This window comes from Equus caballus, chromosome 22 (genome assembly GCF_041296265.1).
Source record: "Equus caballus isolate H_3958 breed thoroughbred chromosome 22, TB-T2T, whole genome shotgun sequence".
Classification (NCBI taxonomy): domain Eukaryota; kingdom Metazoa; phylum Chordata; class Mammalia; order Perissodactyla; family Equidae; genus Equus; species Equus caballus.
This window is the reverse complement of record NC_091705.1, coordinates 40,511,375-40,528,214: the sequence shown is the minus strand read 5'-3', so window position 1 is coordinate 40,528,214 and position 16,840 is coordinate 40,511,375. Positions and strand designations below refer to the sequence as shown.

The window sequence follows — 16,840 nt, the reverse complement described above, 5'->3', positions numbered from 1 at the left end:
CAGAGTTGTGTAACCATCACCACAGTCAATTTTATCTTCATCACCCCAAAAAGCAAGCCTATACCTGTTAGCAGTCACTCCCCATTTCCCCCACCCACCTCCCCTTCCAAACCCGTGGCAACCACGAATCCTGGACATATTGAGTAAAACTACGGTTGAGGTTTTTCCCATCTTCCTCAGCCCCCTCAGTAGAGGGTTAACCTGCTCTACTGAGCTGCTTGTGGACATTGGGTAAAACCTACGAGAAAATTGTTTGCCCCATCATGGGTGCCAGAAAGATCTTTGAGAACCTGCTGGGGTTGGTTTCACTTCAAGTTTATGAGCGTTTATTTTTCCCTTTTCCCTGGTTATGAGCCGAAGTAGCAATAATTAATGGTCTGCTTGTGAAATCATCATGACATTACTGATGAGCTTTGGTTTCTCGTCTATGTTCATCTCAGCAATCGTGAAAGAAATTAATTGATCAGAAGTGACTTACAACTTAAGTGCTCCCACATTTGTTTTTCCTACAAAGTTTTTCAAAACCAGTCATTTTTCGGGGAAAGATATGACAACTAAGTGTCCTCATATTCCCAAAAAGTTAGACCAGTGGAGTGCCGCCTCAGCTGCTCATCAGAGTGACTGGTGATGTTTTAAAAACAAAACAGAACAACAATGAAACAAAAGACATTGACTTGGGCCTAGAGATTCGGAGTCATTGAGATGAGCCAAGAGGCTGGGCTCTGTGCTTTAGAAGCAGACAGACAGACACAGCCCTTGGTGATTCCCAGGCACATCCAAGGCTAAGACGGACGACATTAGACCAGCTGCATGCTGTGGCACTGGTTTGGAGACAAGAGAATAGAGAGGCCATCTTTTGCTTAAATTTGTTAAAATAGGTAATAATTCCATGGTCAGAAAGCCAGTTAAAAATGTGAAGGAAGTATTTCTGGATAAAGGTTAAAGGTGGAATCCTTGAACACTTCGTGACACAGTCATATTTGACATTTCACTGCCTGGAACACTCGCACACCTGGGTTCCCAGGGTATCTCCTGAAACCAGCAGAGCAGGGGGTGGAGCGTGGAGGTGGGAGGGGATTTGGAGTGGAGAACAGTTCATTTGATCCATCTGATGTCATATCTACAACCAGCCATGAAACACTTGCAGTTCTAGGCTCCCTGTGCGGGTATTTTGGCTTGTCTCCAAGTGGATCCATAGATCTTTTCCAAAGATGTATTTTTCAGACTATTAAAAAATCATGAGGATTTCTTTGGAGAGGGCGGAAGAGCCACTCAGCCCTGTTCCTCTCCCTGTCTCTGACCCATCTTCCTCTGTGTGGTGATGTGATGTTGGTGTCTCCAGGGCTCTGTACTGGGCCCCATAGGTCACTCTCTGGGTGGTCCCCTCCTCCCCCAGCTTCCATCACCCTGTACGTGCTGATGGCTCCCACATCTGTCTGCACCCTGACCTGGAGCTTTAGACCAGAATGCGCCCGCATCCCTGATGTTGCTGCTTGTGGCCCGTGAGGACGGTACACCCATGATCCCAACGTTCTTCCCTCATCCCCTACACCTGCTTTCTTCCAGAGGTCCTTGTCTTAGTGAGTGCCACCTCGACTTTCCCCATTGGCTCCATCCAAGGATTTGGGAAATGCCCCTGCTTCCTTCTCCATCACCACCTTCCTTCAGTCACCCGTCTGCTCCCACCAGATCACCTGCTCAGCCCTGTGTCTTCATCCCTGTCACTCACTAGGCAGAAACTGCACTCTCCCTTGCCTGGCTGTCTACAGTGACCCGCCATCACAATTTCTCTGCCTCTCTTCTTGCTCCCTTTCCAGGAGCACAGGATCGCCCTTGTACTGTCACCTCCCTCTTGGGGTCTGAGACTTCTGGCGTGGTCCAGCTGCGACCTGTGTCCCCTCCCACTCCACTCTGCCGTTCACCCTCTCTCCCCTGCTAACCCTGGTTACGCCGTCGCCTTAAGCATTTAGGGCAGGGCGAGCTGCCTCATGTCTGTGTCTTGGGATAGACTCTTCCCTCTGAAGCATCAACCCACGTGCCTTCCGGCTCCTCCCAGGGCTTCGCTGTGTGGACTGTCATGCTTGTCAGCGCCTGGCTGAACACTGCTCTCTCTCGGCCCTTTCCCAGCGGAGCTGGCCTGTGGATGATTATATTAGACAGCTTCACAGCTGTGCTGTGTGCCCCGGCAGGAGACACACCCGTGCCCATTTTGGTGGTATTTTTAAGAGCTTGTGGTATTTACAGAAGCCGTCCCATCTCAGGATATTTGCGCAGTTCAGCTTTTACGGTCCATTTTTGGTTTAGCACAGATAACACTCTTTGTAAAATGTTAAAAGTCAGAAAACAGCATTTCTCACCATGAACTCTAACTCATAACTCTTCGTAGCGGAAGCTCGTAAATGGATTTGCCCATCCTGGCCTTGGGTTTAAAATAGCTGAGTGTTATGGGGTTAGGGCATCTCGAGGCTGGGGAGAGCCCGGAATTGTAGTACACACCCATCCCAGCGAGACCGTGTGCCTCCTTCTCTCGCGACACGTAGAAATCATCCAGTAAACACGCGAATACTTTTGTGATGAGATTCATGAAGACTTTCCCATGTTTCTTAACAGCTTTATTGAGGTTTAATTTGCATACCATGAGATCCAGCCTTGTTAAGTGTACAATTCGGTGATTTTTTAGTAAATTTACAGAGTTGTAGAACCATCACCAGAATCCAATCTTGGGCTTAGACTATATCCACCACCCCAGAAAGCTTCCCCCGAGCCCGTTAAAGTCATTCGCCTGACCGTGAGAGTTTATAGAATTCTATAACAGTGTTCGGTGAAGTACAGTATTTGGGACTTCGGGGTCAGATCACTCGGGGCAGCGTCAGAATCTCCAGGAGTTGTGCTCAGACCTACAGTTACAGCAGGTGAACCAGCTGATTCCAAAGTGCAGCCGGGTTTGAGAAGAGCCCCCCTGGAGCTGAGGTTCACCCTTATTTTTCAGGCCATCAGTGTCTGAATCTGTGGACGCCAAAGCAGAGTTTGCAGGATGACCCGTTGAGATGCAGGAATAAAAGATTAGAGCTTCCCTTCACATTTCATTCTCATCTTCAAGATTAAAGCAGAGTTTAAACCTTACTCATAATATCCAGACTGACCCAGGGATGCTCACTCCATTTATCAGATGCACGTTCGTCAGGAACGGTCCTCGAGGTGTCCTGGAGACTGAGTCAGAATCTACAATTGTTTCCTTTCAGCACGTTGGAAGGTTGATTGCAGTTTGTGAGGGTCCAGGGGCCTGGTTTCAGGGATGTTATTTAACTAAGTGAGCCTCATAAAGAGGGCAGGTGGCTTTAAAAGATTCCTGCAGAGAAACTCTGGATCAACACAAGCCTGAGTGAACCACAAGAGAATGGCAGCACGTTATGAGAGTAAACCATGACTGGCTCAGGAGGGCGGTCATTTCTCCTTTGGCTTATTTATTTACTCATTGGTACCTTTAAAGCAAAATTGAGATACAGCTCACAAACCATAAAATTTACCCTTTAGCATGTACAACTTAGTGTTTTTTAGTGTATCCTCAGCGTTGTGCAACTGTCACTACTATTAATTTCAGAATCTATTGATCACCCCACAAAGAAGCCCCGTATCTCTTAGACGCCCGTCCGTGCTCCTCACTCCCTCAGCCCCTGGCGACCAGCAGTCTGCTTTCTGTCCATGCATCTGCCTGTCCTGGACATTTCATGCAAGTGGAATCATTCAGTGCCTCTCGTACCTGCTTATTTCTCTTAGCATCGTGTCTTCAGGGGTCTCCCAGGTTGTGGGGTGCATCAGCTCTTCGTTCCCCTTTGTGACTGAAGAACAGATACGACAATGTGAAGTGTAATTTACATCTGTAATTCTCGGGGCCCTGTACCCTGAGTATATGTGGTTATTTTGAGATGTTAGCTAATTCTGTGAAAATGCTGTTTTTCATTTTTATCTTTTTAGAATTTCATTTTTTTGTTTCATAGTGCATAATACAGTATTTACACAAAGTTAAATGTCCATATCTGGAGAGTACTCAAAAATTTTTTCCTAATGTGTTATGTACTCAAAATATTTTGAGGCAGCTGGTCTACATTACGTGGAGCATGTAGTGGTCTGTTTTATTTGACTTCGCCCAGGAAGTGGGAATGTCTTTGTTTAACTCTTGTTAACATATGCGTCTGAAAAACAGGTGAATGACTTTGGAAAATGGGAGCCTCATGATGTCCTGCTCCAGAGAAGACCAAGACCAACGCTTCTCTGTGTTGTTCCAGGCTGTTTTGTACATGTAAATTCGTATTTTCCAAAAAACATAATTGGTTTTATTCCATACATTTTGATCTGGGCATTCTCATTTTTCGCTTGATATTTTGTCTCTGATAGCATTTTAGGATTTGTTGTTAGAATTTACTGAGCTTTACTTTTTCTTTTTAATGAGTATGTTGGTGAATGTGTGTGTGTGTGATTTGTTTTCCTGCACCAGACGTATATGCACTTGACGCATGCGGTTGGTCAATACTTATTGCATTCCTGACAGTATTCTTCTCGATTTCTGCATCCATAGGAAACCTAGATAAGGTTAAATTTATGTTTTCTCAAGGAAGAATTTTTATCTGCGTATTTTTCTCTGGGACACAGAGCTCACCTTGTGTTTTACTCATTTAAAAAATCTCTAATACTTCTTTGGGATACATTATTTTTTTCTGAGGAAGGTTGGCCCTGAGCTAACATCTGTGCCAGTCTTCTTTTGTTTTCTATGTGGGTCACTGCCACAACGTGGACACTGACGAGTGGTGTAGGTCCGTGCCCGGGAACTGAACCCAGGCTGCTGAAGTAGAGTGCACTGAACTTAAGCACTAGGCTACGGGGCCACCCCAGGATACATTTCTTTTGATGCAGAAAAAGATAAATAATATAGATAAGTAGAAGGAAAAAACATTGAAATCACCTGTATTCACATCACTCAGAGATAAGCACTTTTAACACTTGGGCGTATAAAACGCCAAACTCCTGTTCTGCATTTGTGTGTGTGGAGAGAGGTGTTCTTTGTTTCTCTGTGTGTGTGTGTTTCTTTTTTCTAGGAGAAGGCATCATATTTTCGTATTTCTTTTTATCTAAAGTTGAGTATCAGAATTGTGTGTAAAGTTTTAAAATAGATACATATATATGCCTGGGCTCTATTTGCATTCTTCAGGTGTTGGGGGCCCAAGCTTATGTAAATATTTCTTAAAGTCTTTATTGGTTATTCTGAGAAGCATTTCTGGTTAAGAACCACTGTTAAAATAACATTATCCAGCTTCCTTTTTTTCACTCCTGTCCATGATTATGACCACTTTTAACGATTTTGTTACAGGGCCAGGACTAAGGTAAGGAGAGTGAGGTGTATGCTTAGGGAGCAAAATTTAATGAGATGCCAAAAACATGCAGTAATCAAGATAAGTCATATTGTAATGCAATATTTAAAAAACTCAAGATTAATGCAAAAACCCATGATGAAAACAATACTCAAATTTTAAATTGACGGGGTCCCACCTGCACTAGCACAGCTCCGCCCCGCCCCCCTCCCCCCGCCCCCCCCCCCCCGCCTCCCCTTAGTCCTGTCCTGGGTTTACAGTGTCACTGGCTCTCTGTCACAGTTCTCACCCTCGGCATATTGACATCTTAGGCCAGATACCTCTTTGTTGTGAGGCTGTCCTGTGCATTCTAGGGTGTTTAGCAGCATCCTTGCCCTCTACCGTCTGGATGCCAGTAGCACTCTCCCACCCCCAGTTGTGATGACCAAAAATCTCTCCAGGCAGTGCCAGAGGGTGGACACAGTGGCCCAAGCTGAGAAGCCCTGTGTGTATGCGGTTCAGTTTCAAGGAATTGCAACTTGTTGCCTTTGTCATGCTGGAAGGTGTTACTATTAAATAGTAAACATTGTGTTTATTCAGTTGCTTCATCAGCCTGTAACTCAGTTGATTTCTTTGGAATTAGTGACTCTGAGCCTGTCCCGCTGGGGGTGGCCCTTTGAGGTTAGTGAGTTATCAGCTTTGAGCTTTATTTGGGGAGTGAAGTGGGGCTATTGAAACAGGAATTCGTCTCTTCTCTTCTCTTTCATAGTGTATTTTTACCCATCCATAATTGTAGCCCATCCATAAGATCCATTAATATTATGAATGTTCATAAGTGGAGTTATTGTAATTGCATTTAGAAAGCAAATCGATATTCATGGTGATTCAACATTTAATTTTTGTATTAATCTTTCCTGAAATACAGACCGGAGTTCTCATTGGGAAATGCCCCTGCCGTGCATGGTTAGTGAAAGATGGAGGTCTGTTTTTCGTTGAGTCACCGTGTCTCGTTCATTGACTGGGATGCCGTGGAAGGACTCTGCAGCATTACCCTGCAGTGCGAGATCCCGCCCCTGGGGGCCCACATCAGGGGCCTTCGTAGATGGGCATCCTGATTCCTCTCCCAACTTCTGACCTCATATGGAGCTGTTTTGCCCTCCCTCCTTAAGAGGACCAGTAGTTTCTCTCCAGGGCAAAAAGAATCGTAACCTGCCTCTGTAGATACCACATCTGTTTTTATTTTCCCCTGGTATTTTTTAAGTAAGAAGCAATGTGTGTAGGTTAAAGGGCCTATGGGGCAGAGGCTGGAGATAAACACTGTACGATGTGAAACTCTTCCATATGGGGAATGTGAGGGTGTGTGAAGACCGGGCCTAATACCCATCCTGCTGAGACCCTGGTGGTTCCCAGCGCCTTCATGATACACGCGGATTTCCATTTGCTGTGTGTGAGCCTTTTATTTAAAAATTAAGAGAGACTGTCAGAATCAATGGTTAGGGCCCCTCCTCCCTGAAACATCTTAGTGGGAAAGAAGGATAAGTATTAATTGAAGAGAAAAATAAACAAGCATGGAGACATTAAACCAGTCACCTGCGATGCTGGTCTGGGCACATGACCCTCATCTGATTCGTTGTCAGGTGGTCCCCGGAGCTCAAAGTGAGGTCTTTGCAAAATTCTGGACTGTGTTTCTCTTTTCGCCTTGCTCTGGACTCATTTTACCTGGAATACAAAACCCCAAAGCCCTGTGCTCTCCCACATTGGAAATGTTAGTGCAAGTATTTGACTCCTGTAGACCTGAAATCAAATCCAAAGCTTTGTAGGGGCGCCCTTAGCTCGGCCTTTCCTTCGAACCCACGGTTACTAAAACTTGCCAGCCGAAGCAATTACTTTGTCAAAGGTCTTGTTATTGCCTCTAATGTTAAATAATAATTTGGTCCAGGTGCTGAGGAATGTGGGCAAAAACGAAGACACGCGTCCGCGGCTAGAACATAAATTACAGAACTTGGGAAAAAACGTTCTTGATTTAGTCTCTCTGGTAGAGAGAACCTTTCTGTGAATCTTTAGCCCTCGTTGTAATTTTAGAGTTAAATTCTTTATAATTAAAAGCACTTGGCAAATAATGATTCATTTAAACTGTAGTTCTGATTCATTACTCTAATTATTGTTACCATGCAGTGCCCTTTGGCCTGGAAGTGAAACTCGTGTCCTCTTGACACCAAAGGTTAACAGAGCAGGAAGCCAGAGCAGCGTGTGTGTCTGCATGAGCAGAATAATTTAGTAATTGTCTAATTACCTGAGGAGTCTAGCGCCACTGCTAAAAATAGTATTAAAAAATTAAACGAAAGTCGTTTTCTTGTTTCTCGTAACCCATCTGTTCTCTATTTTGGGCAACCATGTGTTCATGGCTGTGAAACACTACCCCTTCTAAAGGATCGCATCGCTTCTCCTCTGTTGGGCAAAATGCGTTTTTAGGGGCATGGAGCATCCAGTAAGTCCGTAAACATCTCTGGCTTCTGGGACTCAGGCAGCTGTGAAGGCAGGAAGACCCGTGCAGGAGGCGCCTTTGTCCAAGACTTGATTTAAAACCTGGAACTGATGTTGGCCAATTTGATATGTATTTCTTCTTGAAAATGGAAAAAAAAAATTCATGTGAAGCCAGGGCTCCCCACCATGGCCTGCGGAATATTAAGTCATTCATTTGTTCAGCAAATATCTGCTGCGTGCCAGGCACGGCCCTGGGTGCTAGGAATGCAATGATGAGTAACACAGTTCAGACAAGCTCTCTGTTCTCATGGAGAATCATCGGGCAAACAAGCCAATTTTAGACAGTGAAGACAATACCACACAGAGTGGTGTGGAAGCGTGACTTCCACTGGGGAAGGCAAGCGGGGCAGCATGAATTGGGGGGCTCAGGGAAGGCCTCTCCGAAGAGGTAACATTTATCTTCAGACCTGAATGATGAGACGGAGTGAGCCAGCCCTGCAGAGATCTGGGAAATGGTGTTCCAGGCAGAGGGCACAGCAAGTGCAAAGGCCCCAAGGCAGGAAGGAGCGTGGCAGTATTCAAAGAACAGAAAGGCCAGCATGGCTAAAGCAGAGTGAATGAGGAAGAAGATGGCTGATGAGGTGGGCCCCTGGACCATGGGAGGGCCAGTTTTATTGAACACGGAGCCGTAGACTGCTAACAAGTGGTCTTTTCCAGTGATCTGAACTTTTTATTATTTTTCAAGGCGATAGAATCCTGTCTCCAAAGACAGGCCTTCCTGGCCCCCGATGTGTTGCCTAGGTAGGAATGGGCTGCCTGCCCTCCACATTTGGTGGTGTTGAGCCGATTTCTCAGGATTCCTGCTACCTGGGTGTAGGGCGTGGGTTGAACGCCACCCCCTAGGCCACTCCTATCCCTTAGAGGAAACCGAGGCCCAGGGAGCAGACGGACTTGCTCCAGGCCACACAGCACATCCAGGAGTAAAGCTCAGATTTCTTAACCTTCAGTACTCTTTACCACGTTGCTTAAAACCATTTCCCCAAGACTTAAACCATTAGGAGGCCCAGCCATGTGTTGAGAGGAGAGAACGAAGGCGTGGATGAGGGCTGTGGAAGCCACAGAACCGCTTCTTAGACTGCTTAGGGTCCAGAGTCAGCGTGGGAGGCAAAAACTGAGCCATTTAAAGTTACTCTTGAAAATCCGCCTTCAGTGGAGGGCTTGGTGTCCTCTTTCTGTAAGTTCCTCTAGCCAGGCTCCCTTGGGGTGGTTCTCATGCACCCCCCAGACCTGCCCTGGGTGTTTGTTACCCGACGGAGCATAGTCGAACTTGTTGCCTTCTGTTTTAAAACAAGAATGTACGTTTGGAACAGTGGCTCTCAACCGGGGATGGTTTGGGCCTCCCTGTAACATTGGGCAGCATCTGAAGACCTTTTTGGTCGCTTGTTACAACTTGGGGGTTCTTCTGTCATCTCGTGGGCAGAGGCCAGGGATGCTGCTAAACATCCTACAATGCGCAGGACGGCCCCCCAGGAGAGTGATCTGCCCGCATGTCGATGGTGCCGGGGTCGAGGAGCCCTGGTCTACAACGCCAGGATCACCTGCAGTGTAGGGGCCCTCACTCTGCTGGAGGGCAGCCCCCAACAGCACCCAAAAGAGGACAGATTCACAGGTTCACAGCTAGAATCACCCACATTCACTAAATTGTAAATTTTTCCTCTAGTGATTTTGCTTTTCTTTTGGCCAAGTGTGATTGGATCCCTGAAAGTTGTGTGCCGTGTCTTGCAGCATCACCGTAAATCTGCCTGAGAGTTACATGTGTGAGAGCAATAGAAGGAAAAGGGGTCACTCCGCATGGTGGTTCTTCCACACTCTCCAGACCCTTCCGTATCCCTGGTCATCTTCCTTGTTCCTTTCTCTTCCTGTAGCAATCCCAGGACCCCCCTGCTCAGAAGGGCCCCACGCTCACCACCAAAGTCCGGCGGACCATGAGCAGCCGCGTGCACGAAGCCGTGAAGGCCATTGCGCTCTGCCACAACGTGACTCCCGTTTACGAGTCCAACGGCGTGACCGACCAGGCCGAGGCCGAGAAGCAGTACGAAGATTCCTGCCGCGTGTACCAGGCGTCCAGCCCAGACGAGGTAACCCCCAGGCAGGTGTGGCGAGGCGCGGAGAGATGCCCAGCTGTTCTCCGAGTGCTCGAGGTGGGGCCTCCCTGAGGAAGCTGGCTGCCAGGGCGGACGGGAGCCGGCATGATGCAGGGCGCTAGGGAAGCCAGCGTCCAGATGTGTGCAGGGCTTGGTCTCCCTCTAAGAAATGGTCTTGCATTTGCAATACATCCTGAGTTAGGGAAGAGCAGGACGTCTTGTTTGTAATTCGTACAGCTAGTGCATAAGGGGCTCAACATCCCATCCAAACCGCATCCCTTTTTAAAAAAACAACGGCTTTGTTAAGGTATAGTCCACATTCCATGCAATCATCCATTGAACGCATACAGCTCCGTGGGGGTGTTTTATTATTTTCGTGGAGTTACGCAACCATGACCACCATCAATTTTAGAGCATTTTCATCACCCCAAAGGAAGCACTCCGTGCGTGTGTTCCCCTAGACTCCCTCCCCTCAGCCCCAGGCAACCACCAACCTACTTCCTATCTCTATGGATTTGCCTATTTTGGACATTTCATACACATGGAAACATACAATATGTGACCTTTTGTGTCTGGATTCATTCCTGTCGAAGCAGGTGGCAGTGCCTCATGCCTTTTATGGATGAATGATATTCCATTGTGTGCATATCACTACGTTTTGTTTCTCCATTCATCAGTTGATGGACATGTAGATTGCTTCTATTTTTTTTTTTTTTTGCTATTATGGATGATGCTGCTATGAACATTTGTGTACAAGCTTTTGAGTGGACCTATGTTTTTGTTTCTTACGGTGTATATACAGGAGTGGAACTGCTGGATCGTGTGGTAACTCTCCGTTTAACCTTCTGATGACCTGCCGCCCAGTTCTCTAAAGCAGCTGCATCATTTTCCATTTCCAGCAGCGAGGAATGAGGGTTCCAATCTCTCCACGTCTTTGTCAACACTTGTAATTGTTGGTCCTTTTCGTTCTAGCCGTCCTAGAGAGTGAGAAGTACAATCTCGTTGTGGTTTGGATTTGCGTTTCCCTGATGGCCAACGATGTTGAGCATCTTTTCATGTGCTTGTTGGCTATTTGTATATTTTCTTTGGAGAATTTCTATCCATATCCTTTCCCCATTTTAATCGTCTTATGTCATTTTATTATTGAGTTGTAAGATTGCTTTGTATGTTCTAGATAAAAGTCTTCTCAGATTTATAATTTCCAAATATTTTCTCCCACTCTGAAGGCTATCTTTTTACCTTGTTGATGGTGACTTTTGAAACACAAGTGTTTTTTTTTTTATAGATTGGCACCTGAGCTAACAACTGTTGCCAGTCTTCTTTTTTTTTTCCTGCTTATTCTCCCCAAATCCCCCCAGTACATAGTGTATGTTTTAGTTGTGGGTCCTTCTAGTTGTGGCACGTGGGACGCCACCTCAGCATGGCTTGATGAGCGGTGCCACATCCGCACCCAGGATCTGAACCGGTGAAACCCCAGGCCACTGATGCGGAGCGTGGGAACTCAACCAGTCGGCCACGGGGCCAGCCCCTGAAACACAAGTTTTTAATTTTAAGTCCAGTAAGCCACATATTTCTAAACTGCTGTTCATATCTAAGTGTATTCTCTTGTTAAAACCTAAAGGATTCATTTGATCCCATGTTCGGGACCACAGGGCCTGGAAGCACAGTTGTTCCTTTAATATTTCTCTAACAAGCCCCTGATTGGGTTCCCTTTTAGGGTGCCGTGTGATAGGAATGCCGTGTGTGTATGTGTGGGCAGAGAACTCGCCCAGCATGAAAACAGTATCATATCCTCCGTCCCCCCGACTTGAGTGTAATTCAGACACAGCCTTGTGTTTCACCAACTGGTTAACATTTTGGTCTTTTTTCTTCCAGCTTCCCTCTCCCCTCCCTCCCTCCTTCCTTCCCCTCATTCCTTAAAGAAAACTTTTATTCTGATTATGCAAACAATTTTTATTCAGTGTAGAAAACTTGGAAATTTCAGAAGACTTTAAAGAGGAAAATGGGTCGATCTCATGACTGACAATAGGTTACCTTCCTCCAGCGCATGGTGAACGTCTCGTTCCATTTGATGTGCTTTCTGTGTATCATCTCATTTAACTGCCCAGCAACTAAAAGGCACTATTATCACCCAGTTTTCAGGAGAGAAAAGTCAAGGACAGAGAGCCGAAAGTCCCTGGATTTTTTTACACATTTTTATTTTGAGATAATTTCAGACTTAGGGGAAAGTTGGAAAATTAGTACCAAGAATTCTTTCTCCTTTGCCAGACTTCACTCAGCTTCCTCCCACGTTAACACTTTTCCACCTTTGCTTTGTCATCGTCTCTCTTCCCTTTGAGGAATAGGCATCAGGCATGACCCCTTATTATTCCACAATATTTTGCTTCTCTTTCTAAAAAACAAGGATATTTTTCAGAACCAGGAAATTAACATTGATACAGGACTCTTATCTAACCTGCAGATCTTATTAAAATTTCATCACCTGTCCCACTTACTTTTTCACACACACAAGATTTTCCCCAGATCAGAATCCAACCCAGGAGCACACGCCACATTCAGATGTCACGCCTCCTCAGTCCATTTTAATCTGGAACAGGTCCTCAGCTTTTCTTGACTTGCATGGCCTTGACACTTTTGAACAATACAGGCTGATTATCTTGTAGACTGTCCCTCCGTTTGGGTCTGTCTGACATTTTCTTACCATGTTGACTCAGGTTGTGCATTGTTGGCACCGTCCTCCTCGGTGCGTGTCATCAGGAGGCACAGGATGCACGTGACGGTGTGTCCCGCTCTTGGAGATGTGAACTTGGGTCACTTGGCTAACATGGTACCTCCTGGGCTTCCTCACAGTAAAGCTGCCATTTTCTCTTGCTAATTAATCTTAACGACACCAGCCCCCTAAGCGACAGGGCCGGGCTGTTAACCCAGGGAGTTTGTTTTCAGAGTCCAAACTCTGAATCTTTTTACTAAACCATTTTTCAGAAGCCACTATATATTAATTTTTATTAATTTGATAAATAGCCTTCCACTGTCTTTTCATATATTTTTTTCTTAAAGAAATGAGACTTTTCATATAGATATGGTTTTGTATCCCTCTTTTTTCACTTAACATTTTATCATGCCTGTTTTTTAATTTTCTTGGATATTATTAAAAACCAGTTTTTCAGAAACACTATGTGTTTATGTACCCTAATATCTTTAACTGTTCTCATATTATTGGAATTTAGGTTATTTCTAATTTTTGGCAACAGTGTTTATAAACATTTGCAATGAGCATCCTTGCACCTGGTATTTCTAGAAGTGGTGTGATTGGGTCGTTAACAGGTGTTTTTTGAGCGCCTGTGATGGGCGAGGCCCTGTGGAGTCAAGTGCTACGTGGGCAGCAGCCCATGCCCCTAGGGAGGGAACAAGAAGAGATGTTTGAGCGCGTGAGTCTTGGGGTCCCAGCTCCACACCTGGGTGAGCTACTTATCCTTGCTGTGCCTCCACGCGTCCGTGACGCTGGACTGACAAGAGGATGTTGTGAGGCCCTTGGTAGGCAGTCCATAAATCCTGTGGGTCAGACTGAAGAGTGTTTTTAAGGCTCATGATATAAATAACCAGAGTGCATCCCAGAATTTTTTTTTTTAACCATTTTGCTCTTCCACCACTCTCACAAGGACCCTCAATTACTCTCTTTTTGTTCATTTTAAGAAAGAGAGAGGGGGCTTCTCCCGTCAGTGAGGTGTTTTAAAGGTCTGGACTCACCTGAGAACATCAGTGAGCCTGTGGTGAATGGCGGCTGGGGGAGGGCACCACGAGAATCTTTTCCAAAGTTCAGATGTGAAAGGACGCTCGGATGTGTCTTTTCCTGTTGGATTGCTTCTTTCTCTTTTTTTGGGCCATGCAATGTGTCTGTCCCCTGCGAGACTCCTCCTTCCAGTCGGCTTGGTGTTCGTGGAGCAGCTCAAGCCACAAACCCAGTTCATCCAAAACCGTCGACGCTGGAACCAGGTGTTTTAGGGGTGAAAAATGTTGCAGTCCTTGGCCTGATTGTGAGAGGGGAATTGGTTGAGAGAGGGAGAGCGGGGAGGAAGGATAGGTGTGATAGGTATGGATGGTCCTCCTGAACCACTTGGACTTGTCATAGTGACCAAAATTCGTCATCATTTCTTCACCCAGGGTTGGTCTGTTTGATCTCACTTTTCCGTTTGAGAATGGGAGGAGGACGCCACTGAATGGAGCTGTGAGAAAAGATCAGATTCTTGGTAGTTAGTTAGGGATGGGGAACCGGTAGCTTTTGGGTTTTTGATGGAATTTGAATTTGAACAAGTTCCAGCTGTCAGGGATCTGATCCGCACCCCTGCCTCTGCGCTCCGCACACCCTGCTGGCCGTGGATGTGCCTATGCGGAGGCCTTCAATGCCTGCCCCCACCCTTGTTTCCACGGAACTTTGATATATTTGTTTTAGTGCTAGGCAGAGATCTTTCCGTAAGGGTAAACCTTTCAAGGAATGCTTTGTGCTTCTCAGTTGCTTTTTTTCAAAGTGAGTAGTTTTTTTTTAATCTCTTCTGTCCATTAAGTGTACTCGGATTCAGATTTGTCTTGTTTTTCTAAGATCTGAGTAATGATTGAAAAAAAATTTTCTTTTGGCCTTTGCTGTCTTCACAGAGGTCAATGTTACCTTATTGGTATCTTTTTTTTCCCCACGACTTTATTATTTTTTATTACCCACTTATTCCATGTTTATGGTAGAATATGTGAAAATATATATGAAGAGAAAAAAAAGTAAACCATAATCCTACTAACTAAAGATGTAACCACTGCTAATATTTTACTGACCGGCCTTCTAAATGATTTCAAAAGAAGTGTACTGCAAAACACAGGGCTGTTTATATAAATACCCCATGTGACAGAAAGTTGGCTAAATCTAATTCCAGGGAAATCTTTCAGAAAGCTGCACTGTTTCCACATCCCTGTGGGATTCCGCAGAGACGTGGCTGGGTCTAGAATCCTACCTTTGAAATTCTATATCAATAAAACAGTGCTGGTCTAGGCAAGGTCAGTTGATGGAATACATATTAGAAAGAAGCCAGTATTCGTTTTTCTCTGGAGCTGCTGGAGTAATTTCTGCCAGTTGGCGTAGGATTCATTTCCTGTAACAGAAAGCAGGATTTCCTAAATTTGTTTCCTGTGCACATTCCTCTTTGGAGGCCTTGAAGTGTCTTTATTCAACTATCGGTTACAGCCCGAGGGCGCTGGGCCCTCCCTGCCGCAGTACAGTAACTCCCGGGGGAAATGAAGTAGATGCGATCTGGCCAGAGAAGTGCTCCTGCGATGCTCGAGTACGCAGGTTTCAGCCCAGACAGCCTCCCATCGTTTCCAGGGTATTCGGCGGTGTGGGAGGTGGGGTCCCGTGAGAGAGGGAGGGGGTCGCGGTGGTGACGCAGTTTGTAACATATGTGTTTCTTGGCGTGGCTGCCGAAGGCGGTGCTCTCCTACAAGCGGGTAGAGTCAACCCCATGACTCATTTTTTGTCTTTCCCATGAATTCTTTGATATTAAGGTTTTTTAAGCTTTTACAATCACAAGGGCTAATGTCTTCATTACAGAGAAAGTAGAAATTGTAGATTCAAAAAGAAGTTGATAAACGTAACCTGTAATTCTCACTGCCTAGTGATAATTACTGTTTATGTTCTGGTATAGATTTTCCCTAAATTTATGCGTATGTTTATCCATATATTTGGAAACATATTGTTTTCTGTAGTACAGAATCATCCTGTAGTCCACGGAAGGAGGAAGGGGAAGTGATAGGCGCGTACGGTTTTCATATTCCTGTCCGATTTTGTGTGCAGGTATGTGTATATGTGTACATGTGCACACATGTGTGTATATGTGCGTGTGTATGTGTGTGGACATGCGTGTGTCTCTGTGTGGATGACAGTCTGAATGGAAGTGTCTTGATGCAGTTGGCTGTCCCTTGAATAGCTCAATGCTTTCAGAGTCATTAATTGCAAGTTCAGGTAACATAGAGAATGTTCTGTGTGGCTCCCTCGTGCTCGTGGCGCAGAGTGAGGAGTCTGTGTCCCTCCTCCCCGGAGACCTCCAGTCTCTAACGGGCCCCTCTCCCAGACCTCCTCTGAGCCAGCTGCTGTTAGCAACACCTGAGTATCCTTGTAGAAATCGTTCTTTGCATATATTAGGATTTTCCTCCTCCTTTGATTATTAACCTATTTTCGAAATTTGAAAGCACAGTTGTAAATTATAGATACAGGCTTGCGCCTTGCCTTCCATAACTCATCTTTAAAGCGTGTCAGTGTGTGCAGCATCGATGTGCTGTGACGTCAGCAGGGGCTGAGTTTTATTGAAGTGCTGGGAAGCTGTGTGTCCCTGTAGTCTCTTGGTGGCATTAAATGGACGTCTGCATTTCAACGCCCTCCTTTCCACTAACTTTCTTGAGAGACGAGGGCATCATGTCGCTCCTCTTCAGCCCCCGGGGCAGTTGCTGGCCACGTTTGACTTCCAGGGTCTGACTCGATGAGCTGCATGCTTTTAAGCTGCGTTAGCCTCATGGGTAAAGAGGGGCCAATAGCCCTAGGCCCCCTGGGCTCCCAGGCCTTAGAGAAGAGAGCATGGCAGGCAGAACAGCAGTGGTTCCAACAGCAGGAGGAAACGGCCACCTGTTGAATGTGTGCTCTGTGCCAGGTAGCGTGCAGTGGGCATCCTTTATGACCCAGGGTCACTATGATTGTGCCTGTTTTGCAGATGGGTGTAGATTGGCTAAGGAACGTTTGCAAGGTCACATGGCTGGCAAGATTAAAACCAGGCAGCCCACATCAGAGGCTGGACTCGGAACCCTGCAGTGCCACCTCCCTCCCCGTGGGATGAT

General features: G+C 45.9%; 1 protein-coding gene across 9 annotated transcripts in view; it reads left to right on the top strand.

Annotated features, from left to right (window-relative positions):
- ATP9A (ATPase phospholipid transporting 9A (putative)) overlaps positions 1 to 16,840 on the top strand; it is a 127,654-nt gene that overhangs the window by 69,523 nt on the left and 41,291 nt on the right. For all 9 annotated transcript variants that reach the window (XM_023626759.2, XM_023626758.2, XM_023626757.2 and 6 more), the window contains exon 14: positions 9,755 to 9,967. In XM_023626759.2, coding sequence (XP_023482527.1) covers positions 9,755 to 9,967 — 213 coding nt within the window. The remainder of the gene's footprint in view (positions 1 to 9,754; positions 9,968 to 16,840) is intronic.